At 43.4% G+C, this 27,537-nt stretch overlaps 1 protein-coding gene across 4 annotated transcripts in view; it reads left to right on the top strand.

Annotated features, from left to right (window-relative positions):
* The window catches only part of LOC127577660 (Wilms tumor protein homolog), an 83,567-nt gene that overhangs the window by 19,836 nt on the left and 36,194 nt on the right, over positions 1-27,537 (top strand). For all 4 annotated transcript variants that reach the window (XM_052029033.1, XM_052029034.1, XM_052029036.1 and 1 more), the window contains exon 3: positions 223-325. In XM_052029033.1, coding sequence (XP_051884993.1) covers positions 223-325 — 103 coding nt within the window. The remainder of the gene's footprint in view (positions 1-222; positions 326-27,537) is intronic.

The raw sequence follows: 27,537 nt of genomic DNA, 5'->3' as shown, positions 1-27,537 counted from the left end.
CTGAGTTTGCCATACAATCTAAGGTAATGGCAATTACGACAAAAATGTTATGCATTTACTAAATCCCATTTGTGCCCATTGGAGTCAAGCACAGTGTCACGTAATATCTGGATCACATCTACGCTACTTTAACACTGTCTTTAAATCGTTCCACAGCAGCTCATACTTTACAATTGCCTGACAAGGCTATGAGTAAACTTGTCTCTGTCACTTATTCCACAGGAGAGCAACAGTACCCAGTGGCCCCACCAGTCTATGGCTGCCACAACTCAACAGACAGTTGTGCTGGGAGCCAGGCCCTGCTGTTAAGGTCCCCGTACAACAGGTAATGTCTTTGCATCACTTCTAGCTGGATAAGACAGTCCTTGTTCTGTATTGCTGTGCATTACCAGGAGCTATAGCATTTCTTTATAGGGTTTGCACCTCAATCAAAGTCTTCAGAGTTTGAGATGGTTCTCCGAGAATATAGCCCACTGTTTCCTGTTGTGAGCTGAGTGCCAAGGCAAGATGGCGGACTATGCCTTTGGAATTATCTGCACCCAGTCCCTTTATCCAGCATGCCCGTGTTCACTGAGCATCACTTGATATTAAAATCCTAACATCTGTTTTCAAAAGACTCCCCATCTCTGTAATCTGCTCCAGCACTACAAGATCTCCGACCTCCTGCAAACTCTGCCTCCTTGATCAGGCACAGGAACAGTGGGCTGAATGGCCTCATTCCATGTCATAAATTTTAATGATTCAGTGCAATGTAATCATTCCACCACTGGCAAGCTGTCATGGTCCTGAGCTCTGGAATTCCCTGCCCATACCTATCCAACTTGCCACCTATTTCCTCTGTTAAGATGCTGCTTAAAACGGCCCTCTTTGAGAGAAATGTCCTATTTTGTAGAGCAGAGAACAGTACAGCACAGGAACAGGCCCTTTGGCTCACAAAATTTCTCCTCACAAGGTTCAGAATCTGTTTGTTTGCTTGATAACACTATCGTGAAGGGATTTGGGATGTCCTAATCTGCTATTTGATTCAAAAGTAAGCCAGTACTGGACGTGTCAGTAAGAAGGTGGCTGGTGCGATCAGTACAACTGAGTTAAATCGGCAGTCTTAGTGAAACAACCACGCTGGCAAGAAATGTAAGTTACTTTCACGCACTCACAAAGCCTCTTGGTCAACGGTCACTCTTATTTTCAGCCCCAAACTCCATGAAGGGTGTAAAATGATTGTCTGTTTTACATTGGAGCTCCACCCAATTCCATTTGGTCATAAGGATTGAAAACTTATCATGATCTCCATCTTTCTCTCTCTGGGTCCCCTCCAAACCAATACCATTCTTTACCTCCATAGTCTGCTCTCAGGCTGTGTTTGTCCAGCCCCAGAAAACCATTCCAACATTAGCAGAATGAGTATTGGTATCAATGGTGTTGGCAGAACCATTGCTGGGTTTTCCTTGACCAGTGGAAAATGTTCCTTTATTAAATGGTACTAACTTTCTTCTAGTGCTGGTTAACATTTGTATTTGAACTCTGACCCTCTGTACTGCATCCAGCATTCTGCTATTAGAACCTTGTGGTAACAGCCTTCAATAACCAAGTAAGTTGCAGAAATATAATAGAAGGTAGCAGAAATAGGATTAACAAAAAATCAGACACACTGTATCTCCAGCCTTGGTGATCAATGCAGTCAAAGGTGACTCATTAATTTTTCTTATTCATCATTCGTAGTCATTCAGTCTGAGGATTTAAGCACAAGAGTCTGGATTGATACTTGAATGCGTGACTGGCCCACATATGCTCTCGTATTTGCATAATCCAGAAAATGAGTTGAGAAGGACTTGCATTTCTATAGCGCCTTTCCAAACCCCAGTACTTGAGAGCTGAAGCATTACTTTTGAAGTACAGTCACCCCTGCATATAAGGAACACAGAGGACACTTTGAACACAGCAAGTTCTCACAAACAGCAGTATCTGTGAAGGTAAATATTAACCAGGTTATTAGGTGAGTGCCCCATGCTCTTCTTCATCATACTCCCACTGAACGAATATACAGACACTTGGTTTAACAGCATCTCCAACAGTACAGGGCCCTCTCATTACTGGCCCTGCTAGATTTTTGTGCTGAAGTCTCCAAAATGGAACTTGAATTATTGATCTTCTAACTCAGAGGTAGGCATGCTACAAACTGAGTCATGGCTGTTGCTGTTCAAGGAGTTATTTTGCTGTTTACCCACGATAAATATAAGAAATGACGTTAACTCAGGGAACAACTCAAGCTTTTTTACAACCTTGTACGCGACTTGCCTAGGTCACGATGATTATTGCAACCTCTGTGGTTTGTATTAGTTTATCTTCGAGGAGCCACGGTATCTCAGTGGTTGTTACTGGAAAAGTATCCAGACACCTCAACCATTATCTCAGACACACGAGTTCACCTCCCGTCATGTCAGCTGGGAAGTTAAGTTCAAGAAATTAAATGTCAATTAATTAAATCAGTCCTGATGCAGGGTTTTGACCCAAAACATCGACAATTCCTCTCTCCCCACAGATGCTGCTCGACCCAGTGAGTTTCTCCGGCAGATTGTTTGTTACTCCAGATTCCAGCATCTGCAGTCCCTTGCATCTCAATTAAACAAGTCTGGAATTTTAAAGAAAGAATCTTTGTAATAGTAACCATAAAAATATTACATTCTCGCAAAAACATATCCGACTTACTAATGTCCTTCAGGAAAGGAACTCTGCCATCCTTAACCAGTCTGTCTACATGTGACTCCTGATTCACCGATGTGGTTGACTCTTCACTGCCTCCTCAGTTCAGGGGCAGTTAGAGATGGACAATAAATGCTGGCATTACCGAGATCCGCTTCCCTTGTGTGGGCAAATCAATAAAAAATGTTCTTGTTTGCTCAAGAGATGTGCACCGGTTTTACAGGTTAAACCCATAAATTTGAAGCAAGTTATGTAAAACAACAAGTAATTCCAGAATGCACCATAGCTGCAAGGACTAGATGACCTTGACATTACAGTGCAAGCTAACCTTACCTTTCATGGCTAATGAAGAATGAACTCTTGACTGTCTGCTCCACCATTCAATCATGGCTGATTTTTTAAACTCCGTTCTTCCGCCTTCTCCCCATAACCCTTAACCCCCTTACCAATCAAGAACCTGTCAATCTCTGCCTCAAAAACACCCAATGACTTGGCCTCCACAACCTTCTATGGCAAAGAATTCACAGATTCACCACCCTCTGACTGAAAAAATTCCTCCTGATCTCAGTTCTAAAGGGACGTCCATTTATTCTGAGGCTGTGCCCTCGGATCCGAGACTCTCCCCCTGATAGAAACATCCTCTCCACATCCCCTATGTCCAGACCTTTCAGTATTCCAGAATTCCAGGATTTTGCAGCCAAAATCAAGGGTATCTTAAAGGTCCTGTGTAAATTGACCAGCAACTTGCAGTGAGGGAGGGTTGCCCCCTCAAGTCACAAGGTGCTGTGAGTCCCCAACTAATGTTCACGCACAGCCTGCCCACAGGTAGCATCAATTTGTGATGCTTGTGCATTAATTGACTATAAAACTTTCCATTTAAAGATAAAGCTGGTTTCACAGGACGAGATTTTAATGATCACATTTATATTCTTCAAATGCCACTCCATCTCTGACCCTTAAATGGAACAATTCAAGCTGTGAACTCTCATTCTCTGAGATTTAACTTACTTTTTAAAAAATCTTACTTTTCCTTACCATCACTTTTTTTCTCTGTCTCCTCCTCCAATCTTTCTCACTCTCACTCTCTCTTTCCTTCCCTCCCTGCCCACCATTCAACTCCTCAGAGAAGTAACTTCTTTGGCCGACTGTGTCCGCACCAACCGTCAAGCATCCATTTACACAGTCCCATTTTATTCCCCCTACATTCCCATCAACTCCCCCCCCCCCCAGATCCTACCCCTCACCTACACACTAGGAGCAATTTACAGTGGCCAATTAACCTACCAACTCACTTGGGATGTGGGAGAAGTCAGAGCATTCAGTGGAGACCCATATGGTTAGAGGAAGAACGTGCAAACTCCACATGGACAGCGCCTGGGGTTAGGATTGAACCCGGGCTGTTGAAGCTATAAGGCAGCTGCTCTACCAGCTGTGCCACTGCGCCGGCATAATCACTCTATCTCCCTCTCATTCCTCTATTTCTTCCTTGGGTTTCCATGGTGGAGGAGGCTGAAGGGGCCATAACGTCTCCTCCTGGGGGCCATATCGTCTCCTCCTGCTTAGTTCTAATGCTCACGTCTGGGAACTGGGACAAACAGGACCAATAGTCTATCTCTTTACCACAGAATGAAGCAGGAGTGGGCTGTTTAACCTGGAGTCTGTTCTGCCATTTAGTACCATCAAGGCCGATCCACTTTCCTACCTGATCTCCATATCCCTTGATTCCCTTTGTGCTGCCAGCATTTTACAGGAATAAATAGCTTCGAACCCAAGTCATAGAGTCATCAGCACAGAAACAGGCCCTTCGGCCCAACTGGTCCATGCCGACCAAGACGCCCATCTAAGCTGGTCCCACTTGCCCACATTTGGCCCATATCCCTCTAAACCTTTCCTATCCATGTACCTATCTGAGTGTCTTTTAAATGTTGTTAATGTACCTGCCTCAACCACTTCCTCTGGCAGCTCATTCCATATACAGTCTATTCTCTGGGTGAAAAAGTAGTCCTTCAGGTTCCTATTAACTCTCTCCCCTCTCACCTTAAACCTATGCCCTCCAGTTCTTGATTCTCCAACCCTGAGAAAAAGACTGAGTGCATTCACCCTATCTATGCCCCTCTCAATCTTATACACCTCAGTAAGATCACCCCTCATTCTCCTACACTCCAATGAATAAAGTCTCAGCCCACTCAACCTCTCTCCATAACTCAGTCCCACGAGTCCTGGCAACATCCTTGTAATTTTCCTCTGCACTCTTTCCAGCTTAATCCCATCTTTTCTATAGCAGGGTGACCGAAACTGGACACAATATTACAAATGCGACCTCTCCAACACCTTGTACAACTGTAACATTTCATCCCAATTTCTATACTCAATGCCTTATTGATGAAGGCCAGCGTGCCAAAAGCCTTCTTCACTTCATTGTCTACCTGTGAACCATGTACTTGCACTCTTGGGCCCCTCTGTTCTACAATACTCCCCAGAGCCATAGGAATTCCAGAAATAATTCTCAATAAGTGTACAAAGAAATTTGAAAGCACTTGGGTGGGCAGGGGCAAAGAGGCAGTTTCCTCTGACTTAGAGGTGTAACTGGGGGGTGGGGGCAGAGTCTCGGGAAAAGGTGAGGGGGCTATCATTCAGGGCTGAGCTGAGGAGTGGGGAAGGTCGAAGTCTTTGGTGTTCTCTACCTCAGAGAGCTGTGGATGCTGAGCCACTAGATGTACTCTGGGGTGGATTGATTTTTAGGCATAAGGGGAATAGAGGGATATGAGGATCGAGTGGGGAAGTGGATGAGGCCACATCTGAATGGTGGAGCAGGCTCAAGGGACAGGTGGTCTTCCCCTACTCCCAGTACTTACCGTCTTGTGAAGATCAAACAGCCTATTTAATGGAAGTCATCATGTTAAGGACATAAGACAAACCTAAGAAATAAAAGCAGGAATTAGCCGGCTTGTCCTTTGACCTTGCTCAGCCATTCATTAAGATCGTGGCTGATCTTTTACCAGTGTCATTTTCCAGTGCTATCCCCATAACTTTCGATTCCCTTAATGTCCTGATCTGTGTTTTCAATGAAAGCAGCTCTCCAGGGTAAAGAAATCCAAAGATTCACTGCCCCCAATGAACAAATGTCTCCTTGTCTCAGTTCAAAAGGACCTGCTCCCCCCATTGTGAAACTGTGCCCCCTGGTCGTAGACTCCTATCGCCAGGGGAATCATCTCCCATGCATCTCGTCTGTCAAGCCCTTTAAGAATTTTGTATGTTTCAGTGAAAAAAACAGTGAAATGAACATGTCCAAAAATACTTTGAGTACTCCCGTCAACGTCAAGGGAAGGAGATAGTGATGTAATAAAGGAAGGAAAGAAGCTTATCAAGATGGATGGTGTATGGTACAATGATGACAGGGAGGCTTTTGGAGCTGGTATTGGTGAAAAGTGTACAGAATCTCCCACAGAATCTATAAATATGACTTAGAGCGCAGCACTGAATGTAACATCTCATCCAAATGGTGACTAGGGTGACCTTCTCCACAGGATACAGACCGGAGTACCTGGGCAACAAGGGAAAAAAGTTTTTTTTAATGTTAGCCGTGGATCCTAGCCAAGGGAGAAGCAGTTCTGGGAATCACAATGGAAATTAAAATAAGAAAATTGTCTCACTGCTTTTTTTCTTTCCAGAAAGAAAAAGTGATAACATGTTGTGGGGCTAGTGGAAAATCGAGCACCAAGGAAAAACATTGAGTGTGTTTGTTTTAGGTAGTGAATTTTATATTATAACAACTCTCTGCATTAATCAACTTTCAATTGCATAACAGAAACTATTGTTCTTAGTCAGAGAGAGTTTTTCCTAATCCCTTTTCCGCCCCTAAAACTAGGCTGTGTTTTTTTTTAATAAACTGTTACAGGATTAGGATCAGGGTTTGGGATATATTGTTGAAAGGTGGCACTATTATTAGAGCTTGGGTTACATTTAAGGATTAGGTATTCATTTTACAATTGGATCTAATTTTAGAGATGGGATATTTCATTGCCTCTCTGTCTAATGTACTTGTCACAATCAGTGTTATTGCTGGAGTAGCAGAGTAACTGGGTTTCTGCAGAGCACAGGCTTACTCAAAGCATGGAGGCAGGGTAGGTCACAACTAAGTACAGAAGTGACAATGTATTCGGGGACTTTGCACTCAAGGCGTCCTTCAAAAATTAAGTGCACCCCAAAATTATTTTTACAATTTTTTTAATGTGACTTGCATTCACCCTATCATATGAAGGGCATAGATAGGGTGAATGCCCTCAGTCTTTTTCCCAGGGTTGGGGAATCAAGAACTAGAGGGCATAGGTTTAAGGTGAGGGTGGAAAGGTTTAGTAGGAACTTGAGGGGCAACTTTTTTACGCAGTGTGGTATGTATATGGAATGAACTGCCAGAGGAAGTGGTGAGGCAGGTACAATAACAACTTTCAAAAGGCAGGAACATGGATAGGAAAGGTTTAGAAGGTCATGGGCCAAATATGGCAAATGGGACTAGCTTGAACGAGCATCTTGGTTGGCGTGGACCAGTTGGGCCAAAAGGCCTGTGTCCGTGCTGTATGACTCTGTGACTCCATGACTTGTTAGGATCTGGAGAGCATTGATTGAATGGAGCAGATTAAGTGTTAATTGGGTGACTACTTGAAAAGATCTCTAGGGCTGTTAAAAGAGATTGGAAATGAGATTCCCATTCTGTGATTCTAATCAACTTACCTGATGGACACGTACATCTCATGGGGGTATTTGATGGGCAGTTAACTGTGCTTTTCCATGATATAAACTTTTGCATGTTCTATTCTATTTAAAACCAGACCAGAATGAATAATGAAGCAAGTCCCTAATGAGGAATATAAACAGAAAATGCTGGAAACACTCAGCAGGTCAGGCAGCACCTACGGAAAGGGAAACAATTACCATTTCAGATCCAGAATCCTTCATCAGAACTGGGAATGGGAAAAAACAAGTTAGTTTTCAGTAGGAGCAAAGGTAGTGGAGGGGGTGGGTAGAACAAAGGGAATATCTCTGATAGGTTGAGACCAAAAGGCTTAAGCAGTATGAGTAACATTTAGGATTGGATTTTGCTTTTTTATCCCTGTAATGTGTTGCTAATAGCGGGGCTCTGGGACATGTTCAGCAGGCCAGACTATACTAATAGGAAAAGAAAAAAAGTTGGACCAAATGATGACAGGCAAAAATCAGACCTCGGAGAGTCGGGGAAATCCTTTGTGAAAACAGATAGAATGGATAACAGAGGCAGATAGTGAGGAACTCATTCCTCTGGTTGAGAGGTGGGGATTAAGAACAAGGGAACATAATCTTACAAGTACAACTGGAACAGAGGAGTGATGACAGGAGGCACTTCATTTGCAAATCTCTTGATTGATATTGCAGACTTTTGTTTGTCAAATGTCTTGACCAGAGTTGAGCAATGGACTAACATACCATTCAACCATGATCTAATTGAGCAGTAGAACTGGATAGTAGGGCTGAATGACCTTACCTTGTGAATGAACTGACAGTAAACGTCACATAATATAGTGCGTTAAGCTTTCATAAACTCCTTATGACAATGAATGTCCAAAATGTCTTGTGATGTGAAAAGAATCAGAATCAGATTCAGATTTATTATCACTTCATTATCATATGACTTGAAATGTGTTGTTTTGTGGCAGCAGTATAGTGCAAAGACATAAAATTACTATAAATTACAAACATAAATAATAATGCAAATAAATGGAATAACGAGGTAGTGTTCATGGATTCATGGACCGTTCAGAAATCTAATGTGGAGGCGAAGAAGCTGTTTCTGAATCGCTGAGTGTGGGTCTTCAGGCTCCTGTACCTCCTTCCCGATGGTAGTAACGAGAAGAGGGCAAATTTAACACGGTTTGCCACCCTGTTAAGGTTTTCTAGTGATTTGTGTGGCTGTAGGATGCAGTCCACTAAACCACTGAAGCCTGAGTAACCCTGTGAAAATAAGGGGGCAAAGATCTGATGAGTAAGTGTATTGGGTTGGAGAAAACAAAGAAAGAACTAACCCCGTCAAGATTGTGGGGGAGACAGTTATAAATGGAGTGTCAGGATGAGAGAAGGTGACAGAAAATCTCCTGCAGCAACTGTATCGGCCTGGCACCTCCCAATAAAGCACCAAATCGGGTTCCTGAAGGAATTAATTACAAGAGCATTACAGGAAGAATTTGTGGAATTGCAGAGCTTGTGGCACCGACCAGCACGGAGAGGCAGCTGCTGATGGGGAGAAACTCCAGGAGAGTTTAATAATTTGCAAGCCTGATATGGAGGCAACGTTGTGGCAGAATAAAAGAAAAGCAGTCACGATAATGGATAACGCTGTCGAAAGATGCTGATGTATGCGAGGTGGAGTCTGTTTTAGCACTAGATCATTAAAGGTAAACTGCAGTGGAGAGGTCCCCTGCATTCCAACTGATCTCCTGTGTCCTGCTGGCTAAAACTGAAACTTTCTTTTTAACTAATGATAGAAGGGGTAGAGTCCTTGGCTATAAAAATAGCAGGTACCGCTTCCATTCATCACACCTCTGTCGCATTTCTCTTGCTTTTGTCAGGCCAGGCGGAGCTTGGCTATCCATCAGCGGCCACCTTGGAGTTTGCGGTTCAGGAGTTTACAACTATCAGCACTTTTTTTCCTTCCCTGCACAGACATCACTCACATTTCTCAGGGTTACTTCATTTGTCATACCTCTTCTGCATTCCACCATTTTAATGTTAAAACCCCTCCCTCTCCCCATCCTCCTCTCCTGCACACACACACACACACACACACACACACACACACACACACACACATATGCATACACACACACACACACACACACACACATGCATACATACACACACACACATACACACAAACACACATACAGACCCACAGAAACACACCCACACATGCAGAGGAACACAAACATACACTCTCACTCACACGCATACACACACACCCCCATACACACACTCACACACACTCACACACGTACACACACACACACTCACACATGTACACTCTCACACACACTTTCACATACACACACATGCACACAAATGCACACACACACACCCCCACACATCCACACACACACACAGAACGATTGAACCACACACATATACGTTTCCTAACAATGGATTTGCCGAAAAGGTCACATTTTCCTTTGTTAAAAGCACCACTCATCAGTTCTCTGCAGAAGTATTGGTTTAAAAGTGAAGTTAGCTTGTCCTCAAACTGTAGTATTGGAGAAAGTGTTGTCAGGTTTTAAGCTGAGTTGAGCTAGTTGTGAATGCCACTTACACTTACGGAATCACCGAACTGTTATAATGCCGAAGGAGGCCATTTGGTCCATCAAACCTATGCCAGCTCCTAGAGGAGCATTCAAATAGGGCAAGGTCGAACTCACTGTGAGAAAGGGGAAAAAGGTTGTTAGTGGTGATGGGGATGCAGCAAGCAGATTGGGGGATAAACTCTTGTGTCAGCATTCACCCCCAATTATTCAATGATTTCCTGTGGCAATGAAATAGGTGTTTTCACAATGCCCATCCATTGGGCTTGAATGAATGAGCTTATGCAGTGAAGGGAAATTAATGCAAAGGTACACATGTGGAAGGGTGATAGTAAACAAATTAAACATGAACTGACCCTTCAACTTCATTATATCCAACGATTAATGCAAAATAGCTTGCAGCATGAAGGATGATATTAGAGGGTATGAATATACAACTGGGCTTTTGTGCTTTCCCAAGGTAAATCCAACAGAATGATAGCTTTCCAATTTAGGAACAGTGCATCCTCATTAGGATGTCCTGAATCACAAGATGGATATTGACCAGATCCCAGAGCAGAAGCTCCTGGACTTCGTGTGTCCACCTTTCTCAAATCTCTGTCCCATCATTACCCGCGGCCTGTTTCGGAAAAGTGGATAGCTTGGTACCGAATTGTGCAGAGGGATGAGGCTTGTGCCACGGAACCCTGCTCCGAGGAACTGGGGAGAGGCAACCAAAACCTCATCTCAGCTCAGAGAAAGTGGCAGATGGAATCAAATCCTGATGAGTGTGAGGGGATACGCTTTGGGAGGACAAATTAGGGAAGGACATACACAATGAATATAAAAGGGAGTTTTGAGCAGTGGAGGGACCTTGGTGACAAATCCAAAGATCCTTGAAGGTGGCAGTGCCAGGAGATAAGTTGCTGAAGAAGGCATATTTGCCTTCATTAGCCAGAGCACATAATATCAGAGCAGGGAGGTTATGGTAGAGTATAAAACATTGGTTATGTCACAGCTGGAGAACAGTGTGCAGTTCTGGAAAGGGTGGGGTTGCCCTGGAGAGGGTGCAGAGGAGATTCACTGCGATGTTGACTGGGATGGAGCCTTTCCATTACGAGGAGTTTCCGGATAGGCTGGGTCCATTTTCAGAAGAGGCTGAGGGGGAAATGTTAAAGGCATACAAAATTATGAGAGGCATAGATGGTAGGAAACTTTTCCCCATAGCAGAGGTATTTATAACTCGAGGGCATAGGCTTAGGGTAAAGTCTAGAGGGAATCTAAGGGGGAACTTTTTTCACTAGAGAGTGATTTAGGAATGCTCTAGCTGAGGGGGTGGTGGAGGCAGGTACACTCACAACATTTAAGAAGTTTCTTAAATGTACATCATGGAAACCAGCCTCCCCTCCATGGACTCTGTCTGCACTTCTCGCTGCCTCGGTAAAGCAGCCAGCATAGTCAAAGACCCCACCCACCCCGGACATTCTTTCTTCTCCCCTCTCCCATCGGGCAGAAGATACAAAAGCCTGAAAGCACATACCACCAGGCTCAAGGACAGCTTCTATCCCGCTGTTATAAGACTATTAAATGGTTCCCTAGTACGATAAGGTGGACACTTGACCTCACAATCTACCTCATAATGGCCTTGCACCTTATTGTCTGCCTGCACTGCACTTTCTCTGTACTGTAACACTTTATTCTGTTATTGTTTTACCCTGTACTACCTCAATGCACTGTGTAATGAATTAATCTGTATGAACAGTAGGCAAGACAAGTTTTTCTCTGTACCTCAGTACATTTGACAATAATAAACCAATTCCAATTACAAGTATCTGGACGAGCACTTGAATCACCAAGGCATAGAATGCTAAGAACTAAGTGCTGGTAAATGGGACCAATATCAACAGGCGGTCGATGGTCAGCATAGACATGGTGGGCACAAGGGCCTGCTTCTGTGCTGTATAACTCTATAACAGTGAAGGGAAGAAGGTCATTCTGTTGGTCTGAATGGGTTCAGAAGTCTGGGCTTGACGATGAAGCTACAACATTCAGCTTCTTTCCACACTATGTTTTCACTGACTGTGCTGCAATAGTCAATATAAACTTGATAAACCAGCTATTGGTTGGTCTCCACATTCTTCTCTCTAGTAATCAGATGATGTTACAACCTTCTGTGCATTCTTGCTATCTGTTCTCTTTACACCAATGTGTTTTTTCTTTTGTTAGACTCATTTTACTCTGATTCAGTAATGTCAGCTGTGTCTCAATTGGAAGCACTCTTACTCTGAATCAGAGGTTTTGTGGGTTCAATACCCAATCCAGATGTACTCCAAGAGCTGTACTGAGGGTGGTGTTGCCCTGTAGATGAAATGTTAAAACTATCAGTCTCTCAGCTGGGTGTAGAACATCAAGGAGCACTATGGGGAAGAGCAAAGTTGGCCAGGTCCTGGTATATATTTATCTCCCAACTAACATCATGCATAACAAATTATTTGGTCATTATTACACTGCAGTTTGTGGGAGTTTTCTGTATGGAGATTTGCTGCTGTGTTGGTAAATTATAACATTATATACATTTCATTAGCTGTAAAGCACTTCATTATGTCAAGGTTGTGAAGGGTGCTATAGAAATGCAAGTATTAAGTGCCTTGGCAGTCATGAATTAACATTGTCGAGTTGCATGCATGCTCTCGCTAAGTTTTTGCAGTTACATTTTATCCATGGATTTAAGATGCACACCCAGTAGAGTGATCAGTGCTAGTTTTGGAGAGCTTCTGTTCCATGCTGAAATTCTTCCTCTAGATATATCTCCTTCACCAGCAGGAAAAGGGGCAGACAAATGACACACGCGCACAGACACACGCACTGACAGTGTGACTGCATTAACTCCAGCTGCCTTTCAGGCACATGTCAGCTAAAAAAAATGTTCTATTTTTCAAAGCTACTGGGTTCTTACCCAAGAGGTCTTAATGTAATGGTAGACGCTGTTATGTCTGCTCTGTGAGAAAGAAGCACATCAACCTTGACAGAGTTCCAAGATATAAAATAAAGGAAGAGGTCATCCCTGGGGAACTCTGAGAAAATTGGACATGATATTGCATTAACGTATTGCAACACCAAGCTAAATGTGCTCCAAGAATCTACAAACATACACAAACAGCTATTTTCTTCCCACTCTCTTTAAAGAATTTAATCTTTTGTGAGTTACATTTTGACAGAAAATTTTGAAAATTAATCCGAGCAATGGTTTCTTCAGAGCAGTAATGAGGATCCTGTGGAAATTTAATTCTAGACATAGCCTCATCGCTAAGAAGTGAAGCCAAGGTATTTAGCTAGCTTATCAAACTGATGGTTAAAATGTCCAGTACATCACCACCACCGATAGTTACCAGAGACATTTTATCTGAAGGAGTGATGCCTATTAACATTTTTCCCAGTTGTGTGTTAATCAAGAAAACATCACCAAAGACAAACTTGAAATTTAGTAGCCAACATTAGAGAAAATGCTTCATATGCACTTTGACTGTAATTATAATTCATGAATATTCCAAACTATTATTTTTGGCTGGCCCATGGGATAAAACAGTTCCCGTTCTGTGGAGGGTGGAGTGTGTGCCCACAAGATGTCAACAAGTTTTTCCAGTGTGATTCATCTGGGGAGAATCACCCTCTGCTGACAGGAGACATTGGACATCTGATGGTGGTCTATAGCCTCACTGTGGGAGACTGGGTGTGTGGGGGGAACAGTCATTACAGAGTGAGTCTGAAGACTATTACATGATGATAGAGTTCCACAGCATGGGAACATGGGAGCAGAACAGGCCATTCAGCCCTTTAAGCCTCTGTCAACATATGATAAGATTATGTCCGGTTTGATATTGGTCTACACCTGGTGGCCTGACTCTCTTAACCCTAGGGTTTGCTGTATCCAGAAAAGTTTTCCTTAGCCTTGAATAAACCCAAAAGGTAAGTCTCCACAGTTCTCTGGGTAGAGAATTACAAAGATTCACGAGCCTCAGAGAGAAGTAATTCCTTATCTCATTCTTGAGTGGTCGACCCCTTTTCTTGAGATTGTGTCTCTTAGTTCTATACCCCTCTCACCAGGGGGATCATGCCCTCAGTGACAACCCTGTCAAACTCCTTCACATCTCATTCTTCTGAACTCCAGCGACTATAGACACAACCCACTTAATATTTCGGTATTAACAATACCCTCACCCATGGATCTTTCAAATTAAATCTGTTGCTTTGCATTAAAGTTACAGTGGCAACTATCACTTGAATTAGATTCAGATTAGTTTATTGTCTTATATGCCAAGGTGCAATGAAATTCCTTGCTCAAGTGAAGCTCACAGAGTAAACAGTAAATTGGCAGATTGGTTTATTATTGTCATGTGTACCAAGGTACAGTGAAAAAACATTGTGTTGCATGCCATCCATACAGATCATTTTATCACATCAGTACAACGAGGTGGTACAAGGGAAAAGCAATAACAGAATGCAGAATGTATAAGTGCAGTGCAGGTAGACAATGACAAGGTAGGGCCATGACAAGGTAGATTGTGAGGTCAAGAGTCCATCTTAACCTACAAGTCTTATAATGGCGGGATAGAAGCTGTCCTTGAGCCTGCTGGTACGTGCTTTCAGGCTTTTGTATCTTCTGCCTGATGGGAGGGGGGAGAAGAGAGAATGTCTGGGGTGGGTGGGGCCTTTGATTATGTTGGCCTCTTTCCTGAGGCAGTGAGAAGTGTAGACAGAGTCCATGGCGGGTAGGCTGGTTTCCATGATGTGCTGAGCTGTGTCCACAACTCTCAATTATACATGGTTATAATAAATACAGCAATAAGTACAGTGATGGACGCAAAAACAATGGAATGCTGCAAAGTATAGTAGTGCAAAAGGAAATGTTAAAGTGACAGTAATGGAAGAGGTAGCATTAGGGGTTGGAGAACATGGCAGCACCACCAGGAAGGGGATGTGAAAGCAGGTTTTGAAGGGCTGAACTGAGGATGTGATGCAACTTTGAGGATGCTATCCTTCGGATGAGATGTAAAACCAAGAACCAGATTGCCCTCACTGACCGTAAAAATCCCACAATGTTGCTTCAAGGAAGAGACAGATGTTTTCCCTAGTGTCCTGGAGATATTTATCCCTCAGCTGACTTTCTTTATAAGAAAATATCTGGTCATTATCACATGGTCTTAGTGGGAGATTGCTATGTACAAATGGGCACATATTTTGATTTGATTGAAGTCTTCAAAATGCTAAGGGGAATTAGTAGGTTTAAAGGAGAGAAACATCATATTTCAGTGCCTGTAAAGTATTTGGAAAGTCTGAAAGAATTGAGAGAGGTGTTACACAATGCAAGTCTTTCTTTCTGTAACTTCTTCCAGTTCTGGTGAAATTTTAACCCTGTTTCTTTCTCCACAGAAGCTGCCCGACCTATTGGGTCTTTACTGCATTCTCAGATTTTACTTAAGGTCTCCAGCACTTGCAATTAGTTGCCTTTTGGTTACTTTTCCCACTGGTTGAGGAATCTGGGGCTAGGGGCCAGCGTCTAAAGATTAGGGCCTGGCCTTTCAGGACCTTATGAGGACAGTTGATGCGGGGTGAACTGTTAATTTTAAATCTGAGTTCAATAGCTTCTAGGTACCCAAAGGTATTAATGGAAATTAAATTGATAAATTGTTCAATTGGTTTATTATTGTCACATGTACAGTGAAAAACTTTGTTTTGCATGGCATCCATAGAGATAATTTCATCACATCAGTATATTGAGGTAGTTCAAGGGAAAAACAATAACAGAATGCAGAGTAAACTGTTACAGCTACAGAGAAAGTGCAGTGCTGGCAGACAATAAGGTGCAAGGCCATAACAAGGTAGATTGTGAGGTCAAGAGTCCAGCTTGTTGTGCAAGGGGACTGTTTGATAGTTTTATAACAGTGGGATAGAAGCTGTCCTTGAGCCTGGTGGTACGTACTTTCAGGCTTTTGTGTCTTCTGCCCGATGGGAGGCGGGAGAAGAGAGGATGTCCGGGGTGGGTGGGGTCTTTGATTATGTTGGCAGTTTTACCGAGGCAGCGAGAAGTATGGACAGTCCATGGAGGGGAGGCTGGTTTCCGTGATGTGCTGGGCTGTGTCTACAACTATCTGCAGTTCCTTGCAGTCTCGGGCAGAGCAGTTGCAGTACCAAGCTGTGATGCATCCGGATAGGATGCTTTCCATGGTGCATCGATAAAAACTGGAAATGGAGATAAGGCAGGTATATGGCCACTGATCAGCCACAGTCACAATGAAGCCATAGCCCCACCTTGAGGGGCTAAGTACCCTTGTCCTATTCTATGTTCCTGCTTCCTACATCACAGCAGTGACCTTATTTCAAAAGTACTTCAGTAACTGGTCAACTTTGCATGTGTTGATGTTGTTAAGGAATCTACATTTGTTCCTTTCTGTAAAGAATTGGTTGATACCTTTGTCATTGTTTTATGAGATCTAAATATTTTTTCATGGCATAGCTGTCTTAAACTCAAAAATCTAGAGATTTAAATTTCCCCTGGCAGCTTGCCAGGATTAACATGTTGATATAAGGTTTTCTTGCTGTTCCAGAACAATGTGGATATTACCCAACTAATTCTCTGTGTATTAACTTCAGAAAATGATGGAATGACGATGTCTCCTCATTCTTTGAAGGTCATACAACTTGGAAGCAGACCCTTCAGCCCACTGAGTCTGTGCCCACCATCGAGCACCCATTTTTACACCGATCCTACCCTGACCCTTTTTCCCATAAACACCCTCAGATTGTACCACTCGCCTACACATTAGGAGCAATTTACAGTGGTCAATTAACCTATCAACTTGCACCTGTCTGGGATGAGGGAGGAAACTGGAACACCCAGAGGGAAACCCATGCGGACACAGAGAGAACATGCAAACTCCGCATCAATGCACCAGCGGTCAGGAAGGAACTCTGATCGCCGGAGCTGCGTGGTGGCATTTTGGGACATCCTTCTTGAGAATGTCCCAAAGGTCTTCTCATGCAGTGAGTCAGTTTACCATGATATGTGGGTAATAAGGCAGACATATTGGTATTGGTATTGGTTTATTATTGTCACTTGTACCGAGGTACAGTGAAAAACTCGTCTTGCATACCGATCGTACAGGTCAATTCATTACACAGTGCAGTTACATTGAGTTAGTACAGAGTGCATTGTGGTAGTACAGGTAAAAACAGTAACAGTACAGAGTAAAGTGTCACAGCTACAGAGAAAGTACAGTGTAATAAGGTGCAAGGTCACAACAAGGTAGATCGTGAGGTCAGAGTCCATCTCATCGTATAAGGGAACCATTCGATAGTCTTATCACAGTGGGATAGAAGCTGTCCTTGACATGTTGTCACTGTGTGTTGCTGCTTTGTGATGGTTGAGGGGCAAATGTTGACCTAAGCACCAGGCCAACCCCCTGCTCCTTGTCGAATCATGTCCCAAATTACACAGCCCCTGGAAAAAAGACGGTGCCTTTGATAACACAGCTTTCCTTCATGACTGCACCAGGGCCATAGCCCAGATTACCGTCATCAATTAAATTAACACAATCTAATCACATTACACCTGTTTAAATTATTACACAATGTAATTTTGCAGCCCTGAAGCAGGGTTTTGACCCGAAACATCGACAATTCTTTTCCCCTCCATAGATGCTGCTCGACCAGCTGCGTTCTTCCAGTAGATTGTGTGTTGCTACAGATTCCAGCATCTGCAGTCTCTTGTGTCTCCACTGGCTTAGTTTTACACTAACAAGCTAAACCTCGAGCTACCACAAGGAGATCTAATTAAAGTAGAATAGATTTTGCTAGCACCAGAAAAGGCCATTCAACCCATCTACTCTGTGCTCCACCAGCCTAATTCCACTCTCTCGGTTGTTTTCCATATTCTTCAATATTCGTCCTTTCCAAGATAACCCTTGACATTCTAATCACCCTGAACATCAAGATATAATTGAGGAATTCTCTTTAATTCTTTAGAAATCTGTCCATTCACACATTCTGCCGTAAATTTATTTGTGTGGTTGTTCATGTGAAGATCTGCCGGTGACACAATTGACAAGAGAGCCTCCATGAGTTACAAGTACCTCAAACTGCTGGTCAATTTACGTTGTTCTGTATTGGCTTTGCACAGGCAAGGTTTTGGCCATAACCTCCCCACAGTTTTGCTTATTACTACAATTGCACATAAATTGGCCATTAAACTTATCAATGCAAGCCTAGTAATTGATAGCACAAGTATCCAATTAGCAATGCAGGCCTGCTAATCAAACGCTCTGGCTGATTATTCCTCCTCTGGAGACTTATTCCTTTCCCACTTCTTTATAAAAAAGTATCAGATTTTTTCAGATACATGGTTCTATTTTACTTTTCCTTTCCATCTTTTTCTTTCTCCAAATCCTATTTTCTTTCCATTGCTACTTTGCTTTCTGTTCTTGGTTTGACAACCAATCCACCATCTGATCTGAAGTACACTGGCTCATACAAAGTGCTTTCCTTTGTCATTGCAGAACAGATTCTGTTATATTACATAAATTAATAATTTTAAATTACGTGAGACAGGTTCAGTGAGTTGTAGAGCTAGTGAAGACTACAGAGCTAGGAAGAGATGAAGCCGAGGAGAGATTAGGACAGTGAGATGAAGATTTAACAATCAAGGGAATTGCACTGCTCTTCCTCTGTTAATTTTGGGAATTATAGAATCATAGGATCACACAGCACAGAACCCGACCCTGTTGGCCCACCTTGCTAATCCTATTTGCCTTGTATTGGGCCCGTATCTCTCTATGCTTTTCCTATCTAAGTACCTGTCCAAATTCCTTTCAAACATTGTAACTGTATCTGCCTCTCCCACTACCTCTGGCAGCTTGTTCCATATAATCACCACCCTCTGTGTGAAAAACTTACCCTTCATATCTCCTTTCAATTTCTCCCCTCTCACCTTAAACCTAGTCCCCCTAGTTCTAGACTTCCCAGCCCTGGGGGAAAATAAACTGTAACTCTCTATTCTATCTGTGCCTCTCATAATTTTATAAACCTCACCTTCCTACGTTCCAGTGAGAATAAACCCAGCCTATCCAATCTCTCCTTGTAACTACAGCCCTCCATGTCCAGGCAACACTATGGTGAATCTCCTCTGCACTCTCTCTATTGCTACCACATGCTTTCTGTAGTGTGGAGATCAGAACTGTACACAATACTCAAAATGCAGACTAATCAATTTTAATATTAGTTAAGGATGCACCCTATTAATGCCATCATTTACCCTGCTCCCAGGTGCCTTGTTTCCCTCTCTGCACCGGTATCACCTCAAAGTTCTGGGGTAAAAAGAAATTTAAACTTTAAAACTTTAAATTTTAAACGTTATTTATACAGCACAGTAACAGGCCTTTCCAGCCCAACGAGTCCGCGCCGCATATTTAAACCCATGTTAACCTACCCGTACGTGTTTGGAATGTGGGAGGAACCCGGAGCACCCAGAAGAAACCTATGCAGACACAGGGAGAATGTACAAAGTCCTTACAGACAGCGACGGGAATCGAATCCCAATCGCTGGCACTGTAATAGCGTCACACTAACCGCTACGCTACCATGCCGCCCTTTTTAAGCTAAAAGGTGAAGGAAAAATCTTCACTAATTGGCAAACACCAGCAGATTCTGGTTCATTACTTTTAAAATTTGCTGAAAGCAGTGTCACAGCTGGACAGAGTGGTGAAGAAGGCATTTGACACGTTGGCCTTCATCAGTCGGGACATTCAGTATAGGAGCCGGGATGTTATGATGCATTTGAACAAGATGTTGGTGAGACCACACTTGGAGTATTGTGCACAGTTTTGGACGTCCTGTTATAGGAAAGACATCTTTAAACAGGAAAGAGTGCGGAGAAGAGTTACGACAACGCTGCCAGGACTCAGGGGTCTGAATTATAGGGAGAGGTTGGGCAGGCTTGGACCTTATTCCTTGGAGTGTAGCAGATTGAGGGGTAACCTTATAGAGGTGTATAAAATCATGAGGGGCATAGATAGGGTGAATGCACTCAGTCTTTTTCACAGGGAAGGGGAACTAAAAGGTAGAAGGCATAAATTTAAGGCAAGAGGTGACAGATTTAAAAAGGATCTGATCGGCAACTTCACACACCGGGTAGTGCGTATGTGGAACAAGCTTCCAGAGAAAGTGTTGAGGCAGGTACAATAACAACATTTAAAAGACATTTTGATACATACATGCATAGGAAAGATTTAGAGGGATATGGGCCAAACTTGGGCAAATGAGACTAGCTTAGATGGGCACCATGGTCAGCATGGACAAGTTGGGCTGAAGGGCCTGTTTTATGCTGTATTACTCTATGACTCTAAAGCAGGGTAAGGGTTCTCTGCACTTAATATAAAGAATTGTTCGGTACAGAGGAATATATCAGAAAGCTGAAATAGGTATTAGTAATTAATACAGCATTCCACTGCCAGTATCCTAATCTGCTCCATTCCTTTGACCATCCATCCCTCTGCTCACTCTCCTGAATTGACAATGCCTTGATTTTCAACTTTCCCTCCTTTATTTCATCTCCCTCCCCGGTCTCACCATCTCTGAATCTTCCTCCAGACTGACAAATCTCCCAGATCCCTGCACTCCAACAGTTCTGGATCCCCAGATTTAATGACTCCACTATCACCTGCTGTACCTCCCGATTCCAGCTCTTTCTTCCTCAAACCTAAATCTTTGGCTATGCTTTTAATACTTCTTCCAATATTTTTATGTTGCTTTGTAGCAGATTTTGTTAGATTACTGTCCCATGAAGTAATCTTGGGATGGTTTACTCCATTAAAGGCACCATCTGAATCCCAGGTTGTTGTTGGCTGAATCACATGATGCCACAGGTTTGATTAAATTATTCTGTATAGAAATTGTCCTTTCACTCTTCCAGTATGGATGTAAGATATCTTTATTAGTCACATGTACAGGTACATCGAAACACACAGTGAAATGCATCTTTTACGTAGACTGTTCTGGGGGCAGCCTGCAATTGTTGCCACACTTCCGGCGCCAACATAGCATGCCCACAACTTCCCAACCCGTACATCTTTGGAATATGGGAGGAAACCAGAGCACCCGGAGGAAACCCATGCAGACATGGGGAGAACGTACAAACTCCTTACAGACAGCGGCTGGAATTGAACCCGGGTCGCTAGCACTGTAATAGTGTTACGCTAACTGCTACCCATATCCTACTGGTATTGTTTGCTCTGTTTGGGAATGATGTCAGAAGACAGAACAAGGTGACCAGTTTTTAAATCTGTGATCCAAATAACCTTGAATAGCTGGCTTTGCATCACGGGGATGGTTTTTCTGTAGGTCGCCTCTGAATTTGGAATTTCTTTAGTGCTGGAACTGAATCCTGGAACTTCCTCCTAACAACACTGTGGGTGCAGCTTCATTAGAAGTCAAATCAAGTTTTTTGTAATGTGCACAAGTAAGGTGAGGTATAGGTACAATGAACCGCTTGCTTGCAGCAGCATCACAGGCACGTAGGTACAGGCAACACACAAAACGTAAATTATACATAGATTATGTAAGATAATGAAGAGAAAAAAAGACCATGTGAAACAAGACATAAGTGCAAAACAAAAACACAGAGACAAGTCCACGGCAGTGCAAGAGGTGGTCTTTAGTGTTCTGTTGCTGAGGTGAGGTTAAGGTTGTGCAGGTCGCTTCAAGAACCTGATGGTTGTAGGAAAGTTGCTGTCCCTGAACCTGGTGGTGTGGGACTTCAGGCTTCTATACCTCCTGCCTGACAGTAGCAGCATGAAGAGGGGATGACCCGGATGGTGGTGATCCTTGATGTTAGATGAAGCAGTGCCTCCTATAAATGCTGTCAGTGGTGGGGAGGGCTGTGCCCGTGATGGACCGGGTTGTGTCCACTACTCTCTGCAATCTCACTGCAGAATGACTGCAGTGGGTCAAGAGGTTGGCACCATGCTCCCTTCTTAAGGACAATTAAATATGGTCATTAAATTCTGGCTTTGCTGAATCCCAAAATAAATGTTTAAGAGTACTATTGGCTGTAAATCCCCTGTGGCACTGGATTCCATATTTTCACCAGAGAGTCAAACCAGCCATGCCCCTCCCTCATTTGAGCTAAAAAGCGTCAGAAATATTTTCTTCTTAAGTGACTCAAAATCATTAAGAGTTTTGCTGAAGCAGATCAGGAGAAATGATCTTTGGTCACTTGCATTAACTGTGTATGAGAGTATTGGCAGCCTCTTCAATTCAACCTTTGTATGCTTACCTGTACTGAGAGTAAACAGCCAAGGATCAAGGTCTCTCCCTTGGTCACCAATGGGAGAGTGATTGAAGATTTTGGTCATCAAACCAGGATGAAAGGAGGAGACATTTTTATTGCAGGAAGAATGGAATTGTGTTGTGTGAGAAGGTAGTAGAAGCAAATTTGTTTGCAATTTTCAAGAATTGGTAATTGGTTTATTATTGTCACGTGCACTGAGGTACAGTGAAAAACTTTCTTTTGCATGTCATCCATACAGATCATTTCAAACCATAAGTACATTGAGGTAGTACAAGGGAAGAACAATGATAAAATGTTACAGTTACAGTTACAGAGAAAGTGCAGAGCAGGTAGACAATAAGGTGCAAGGGCCACGACGAGGTAGATTGTGAGGTCAAGAGTTCAGCTTTATCGTACAAGTGGTCCGTTCAAGAGTCTCAGACTAGTGGATCAGAAGCTGTCCTTGAGCCTAGTGGCGCGTTTTCACGCTTTTGTATCTTCTGCCCGATGGAAGGGGGTAGAAGAGAGAATGTCCAGAGTGGGAGGGGTTTTTGATTATTACTGGCTGCTTTCTTGAGGCAGCGGGAAGTGTAGACAGAGTCCACGGAGGGGAGGCTAGTGTTCATGATGGACGAATAATGGGATTTATGGTTGAAAAGGGAATGTCCTTTTTTCCAGCTTTGGGCAAACAGCAGAGAATAGCTCTTCCAAAGGGTCATTGCACAAGAATCTAAGAACACAAGAAAATAAGAGCAGGAAACCTGGCCCCCCCTAAACCTACCCTGACATATAACATGATCATGGCTGATCTGCCCCAGGCTCAACTCCTCTTTGCGAGTTTCCCATATCCCTGATCTTTCAAAAAGTTACCTACCTCCTCTTTAAGTACCTCCAATGTTCGAGCCTCCACAACCCACTGGAGTAGAGAATGCCTTCTGCAAGGAGGAATTCTTATGCACCTCAGTTTTAAATGACTGCTCCTTTATCTTGTAACCATGTCCCCTTGTTCACGTTTCTCCCATGGGTGGAGCCATCTCAACATCTACCTGGTCGTGAGAAACAAGGGACTGCAGCTGCTGGAACCTGGATGAAAAACACTATGATGCTGGAGGAACTCAGCAGGCCAGGCAGCATCCGTGGAGAAAAGCAGGCGATCAACGTTTTGGGTCAGGACCCTTCTTCAGTACTGAAGCTAGGAAAAGGGGAAGCCCAATATATAGGAGGGGAAAGCAGAGCAGTGATAGGTGGACAAAAGAGGGGAGGCGGGGTGGACACAAAGTGGTGATAGGTAGATGCAGGTAGGAGATAGTGATAGGCAGGTGTGGGGGAGGAGGGGAGAGCAGATCCACCGGGGGACGGGTCAAAGGTAAGGAGGTAAAAAGGGGGTAGAAAAAAGAGAGATAAGCTGGGAGAGGGAAGAAAAGAAGAGACATGGTTGGGGGTGGGTGTGGGGAAGGTTGTGGGGATTACTTAAAGTGGGAGAATTCAATGTTCATTCCGTTAGGCTGCAAGGTTCCAAGACGGAAGATGAGGTGCTGTTCCTCCAGCTTGTGCTTGGAATTCTCCTGGCGGTGGAGGAGGCCGAGGACTGACATATCAGTGATGGAGTGGGAGGGGGAGTTGAAGTGACTGGCAACGGGGAGATGCAGATCGCGGTTACAGGCAGAGCGAAACGGTCACCGAGTCTGCGTATGGTCTCACCAAGGGAGAGGAGGCCACACACGACCTGGTCGTGTCCAGTTAGGATCTTGTATCTCTGAATAAGATCACCCCTCATTCTTCTAAGCTCCAAAGAATACAGATCCAACTTCTTCAGCTGCTTGTGGTAGGTTGATCTTTTCACCTCAAGTATTAGTCTAGTGAATCTCTTCTGGACTGCCTTCAGGACTGATGGGCTGAACAGCTTGCCCCTGGGCTGCACATTCATACAATGCTGCGATTCTGTGCTGTATCATTCTCCGACCCTGTTTGTGGGTCTATCGAGTAAACCTTCACACTGAGTGTACACTTGCATACAGTCAAAGGACTGAATAATAAACTTCTGTCATGGTCAGGTTACTGCTTTCAAAGAAAGAAAATTAGTCCAGACAGATTATATTACATGCATAAATAGATGGCTGAAGCTCTTTGGCAGCCCATCATTTAAGTCATATTTAAAAATCCTTAGGGATTAGAATCAATAGCTGAATATAACTCACGTTCAATTTTTAAGGGTTGAAATGAAGCCTGGAGTGATTTTGACAGCAGTGGATTTAGAGGGTGACGTGAGCTGCCTGCCCTGTGCTGAAATGGGAGGCTGCAATGCGATTACAAACTGCTGGCTCGGGAATAGCTGGTTTTCGTGCGTTAACTTTCTGCCATCTCACTGCGAAATAAAAGCCCTTTCAGTTTGCTTTTTTTATTCCCCCTTCTAACTAGCCACGCAAGTGGATTTCCCTAAAAATTGTCCAGTTCGATTATTCTCTGGCCAGGACGGAGAGCAAGTTCTGGGGGCTCATGAGGAGGATGGTGGGGGAGCATGAACATTTATATTGGGGTCACCATAGATTCTCAGAGTGCTTTTCTGCACAGTGTAAAAGTATCATTTTCAGCAGTTAGGGCCACTGCTGTGACTTGTTAGGTGTAACATGACAATCCAATGTGAGCTATAAATTGTTTCCAACAGAGGAGGTTTATTTGGGTCCTCCACACTGGAAAAAAAGACTGAAGCAAGGATCTATACACCCAGGAAGATTTATCCTGATATTAATCAGAATCAGATTTATTATCACTGTCCTATGACGTGAAATTTGTTGTTTTGCAGAAACAGTACAGTGCAAAGACATAAAAATGACTAAAAATTACAAAATAAATAAGTAGTGCAAAGAAAAGGGAACAATGAGGCAGTGTTTATGGGTTCATGGATCATTCTGCAATCTGATGGCGGAGGGGAAGAAGCTGTTTCTGAAACATTGAGTGTGGGTCTTCAGGCTCCTGCACCTCCTCCCTGATGGTAGTACTGAGAAGGGGGCATGTCCCAGATAGTGAGGACATCATCTTTTCAGTGATGGATGCCACTTTCTTAAGGCATGGACTCCTGAAGATGTCCTCGATGGTGGGGAGGGTTGTGCCCATGATAGAGCTGGCTGAGTCTACAACCCTCTGCAGCCTCTTACGATCCCATACCATGGAGCTTCCATACCAGGTGGTGATGCAACTAGTCACAATGCTCTCCACTGTACATCTATAGAAATATGCAAGAGTCTTTGGTGACGTACCAGCCTGCAATCTGTACTTTAAATGCACAGTATCTCCAATATATTGTGATGATGGAGCCTTACTATGGTCTGGACATGCTTCACTTGATCTTACCACACTACAAATTAAAGAACACATCAAAAATAAAGAATCATAGAAGATTCAGGAGCCTTTCCAATAAAGCCGCTGTTTTCTCCATGCAAACCTATTCTTCCCACTAAAATACAGTGCAAAGATTTGATACCTCCACTGCAAATCATACAGAAAGGCTAGAGAAGAGAGATGCACCCCAAAAGGATGAGTGGAAAGTTGACATTATAGAGTGATAGAGTCATCCAGCACAGAAACAGGTCCTTCAGCCCACCATGTCCATACCAACCATCTAGATTAATGCCATGTACCAGCACTTGGTCCATAGTCCTCTATGTGTTGGTGATTAAAAGTGCTTGTCTAGATGTCAAGAGGCATCTAATGCCTCTTTACTAATGTCAAGAGGCAGGACACTGCTAAGGACAAGACCCTTAACAGTGTTGAAGAGCAGAGAGACCTTGGGGTGCAAGTCCGTGACTCGTTGAAAGTGGCTACACAGGTAGACAGGGTGGTTAAGAAGGCTTATGGAATGCTTGCATTTATTAATCGGGGTATTGCGTGCAGGGGTCAAGAAGTTATGATGGATCTCTATAGAACTCTGGTTAGGCCGCATTTGGAGTATTGCGTGCAATTCTGGTCACCTCACTATAGGAAGGATGTCGAGGTTTTAGAGAGGGTGCAGAGGAGGTTTAGTAGGATGCTGCCTGGATTAGAGGGCATGTGCTATCAGGAGAGGCTGGACAAACTTGGGCTCTTTTCTCTGGAGTGGTGGAAACTGAGAGGTGATCTGTTGGAGGTGTATAAAATTATGAGGGGCATAGATAGGGTGGATAAGCAATCTTTTCTTCCCATTATTGAGTGATCCAATACCAGAGGGCACGCATTTAAGGTGAGAGGGGGTAGGTTCAGAACAGACGTGAGGGGTACGTTTTTTACTCAGAGACTGGTGGATGCCTGGAATGCGTTGCCTGATAGGGTGGTGGAGACAAATTTATTGGGGGCTTTAAGAGGGGCTTGGATGGGCACATGAATGAGAGGAAAATAGAGGGATATGGGCATTCTGTAGGTAGGATGGAATAGCTATGTTGGCACAACATTGTGGGCTGAAGGGCCTGTTCTGTGCTGTACTGTTCTATGTTCTATGTTCTACGTAGATAAAGTTGTATAGCATCTTTTACGACCACTGCACATTTCAATGAGTTTTACAGCTAAGTTAATTCTTTGAAGGGCATTTGCTGCTTAAAGCAGGAAAAACAGCAATCAGTTTGCACATAGGAAGCTCCCCCAAACAGCAACATGAAAACGAGCCACAGCTTGGACAAGTCACGGAACCCTCCTTCAAAACAGTACTACCATGCCTGTCTGTGAAGGTTAGACAAGATTTTGGTTCAACATCTTATCCAGAGACAGCAACTCAACCTTAGAAAAATCAGCCCAGATTTTGTATTTGTAGCAAAGTTTGACCCAATTGCATTTGAATCCAGATGAGTGTAAACTACTGAGCATCAAATGATATTTCAGGTCACTGCATCCCCAATAAGAATTTTTAATTAGTTTGTAATCACATCCCAAGTGATCCTTCATTTTCTTAAAATCTAATGGATTTGATGGTGCTGTGAATATTGTGAGTTTAAATTACATGACGGTGAGAACTTAAACCTAATAATTTATTAACTGGATACAGACCAGTTGGAAGTGTGGGCAGAGAAATGGCAGACACAGGAGAGACTGCAGATGCTGGAAATCTGGAGCAACACACACAAAATGCTGGAGGAGCTCAGCAGGTCAGGCAGCATCTATGGAAGGAAATGAGCAGTCGATGTTTCGGGCTGAGACCCTTCAGCAGGACTGGAAAGGAAGAGGGCAGAAGCCGGAATGAAAGGGTGGGAG

Source organism: Pristis pectinata, chromosome 14 (assembly GCF_009764475.1).
Source record: "Pristis pectinata isolate sPriPec2 chromosome 14, sPriPec2.1.pri, whole genome shotgun sequence".
NCBI classification, from domain to species: domain Eukaryota; kingdom Metazoa; phylum Chordata; class Chondrichthyes; order Rhinopristiformes; family Pristidae; genus Pristis; species Pristis pectinata.
Note: the sequence above shows the minus strand (reverse complement) of the source record. Positions and strands in the feature narration are given on the sequence as shown.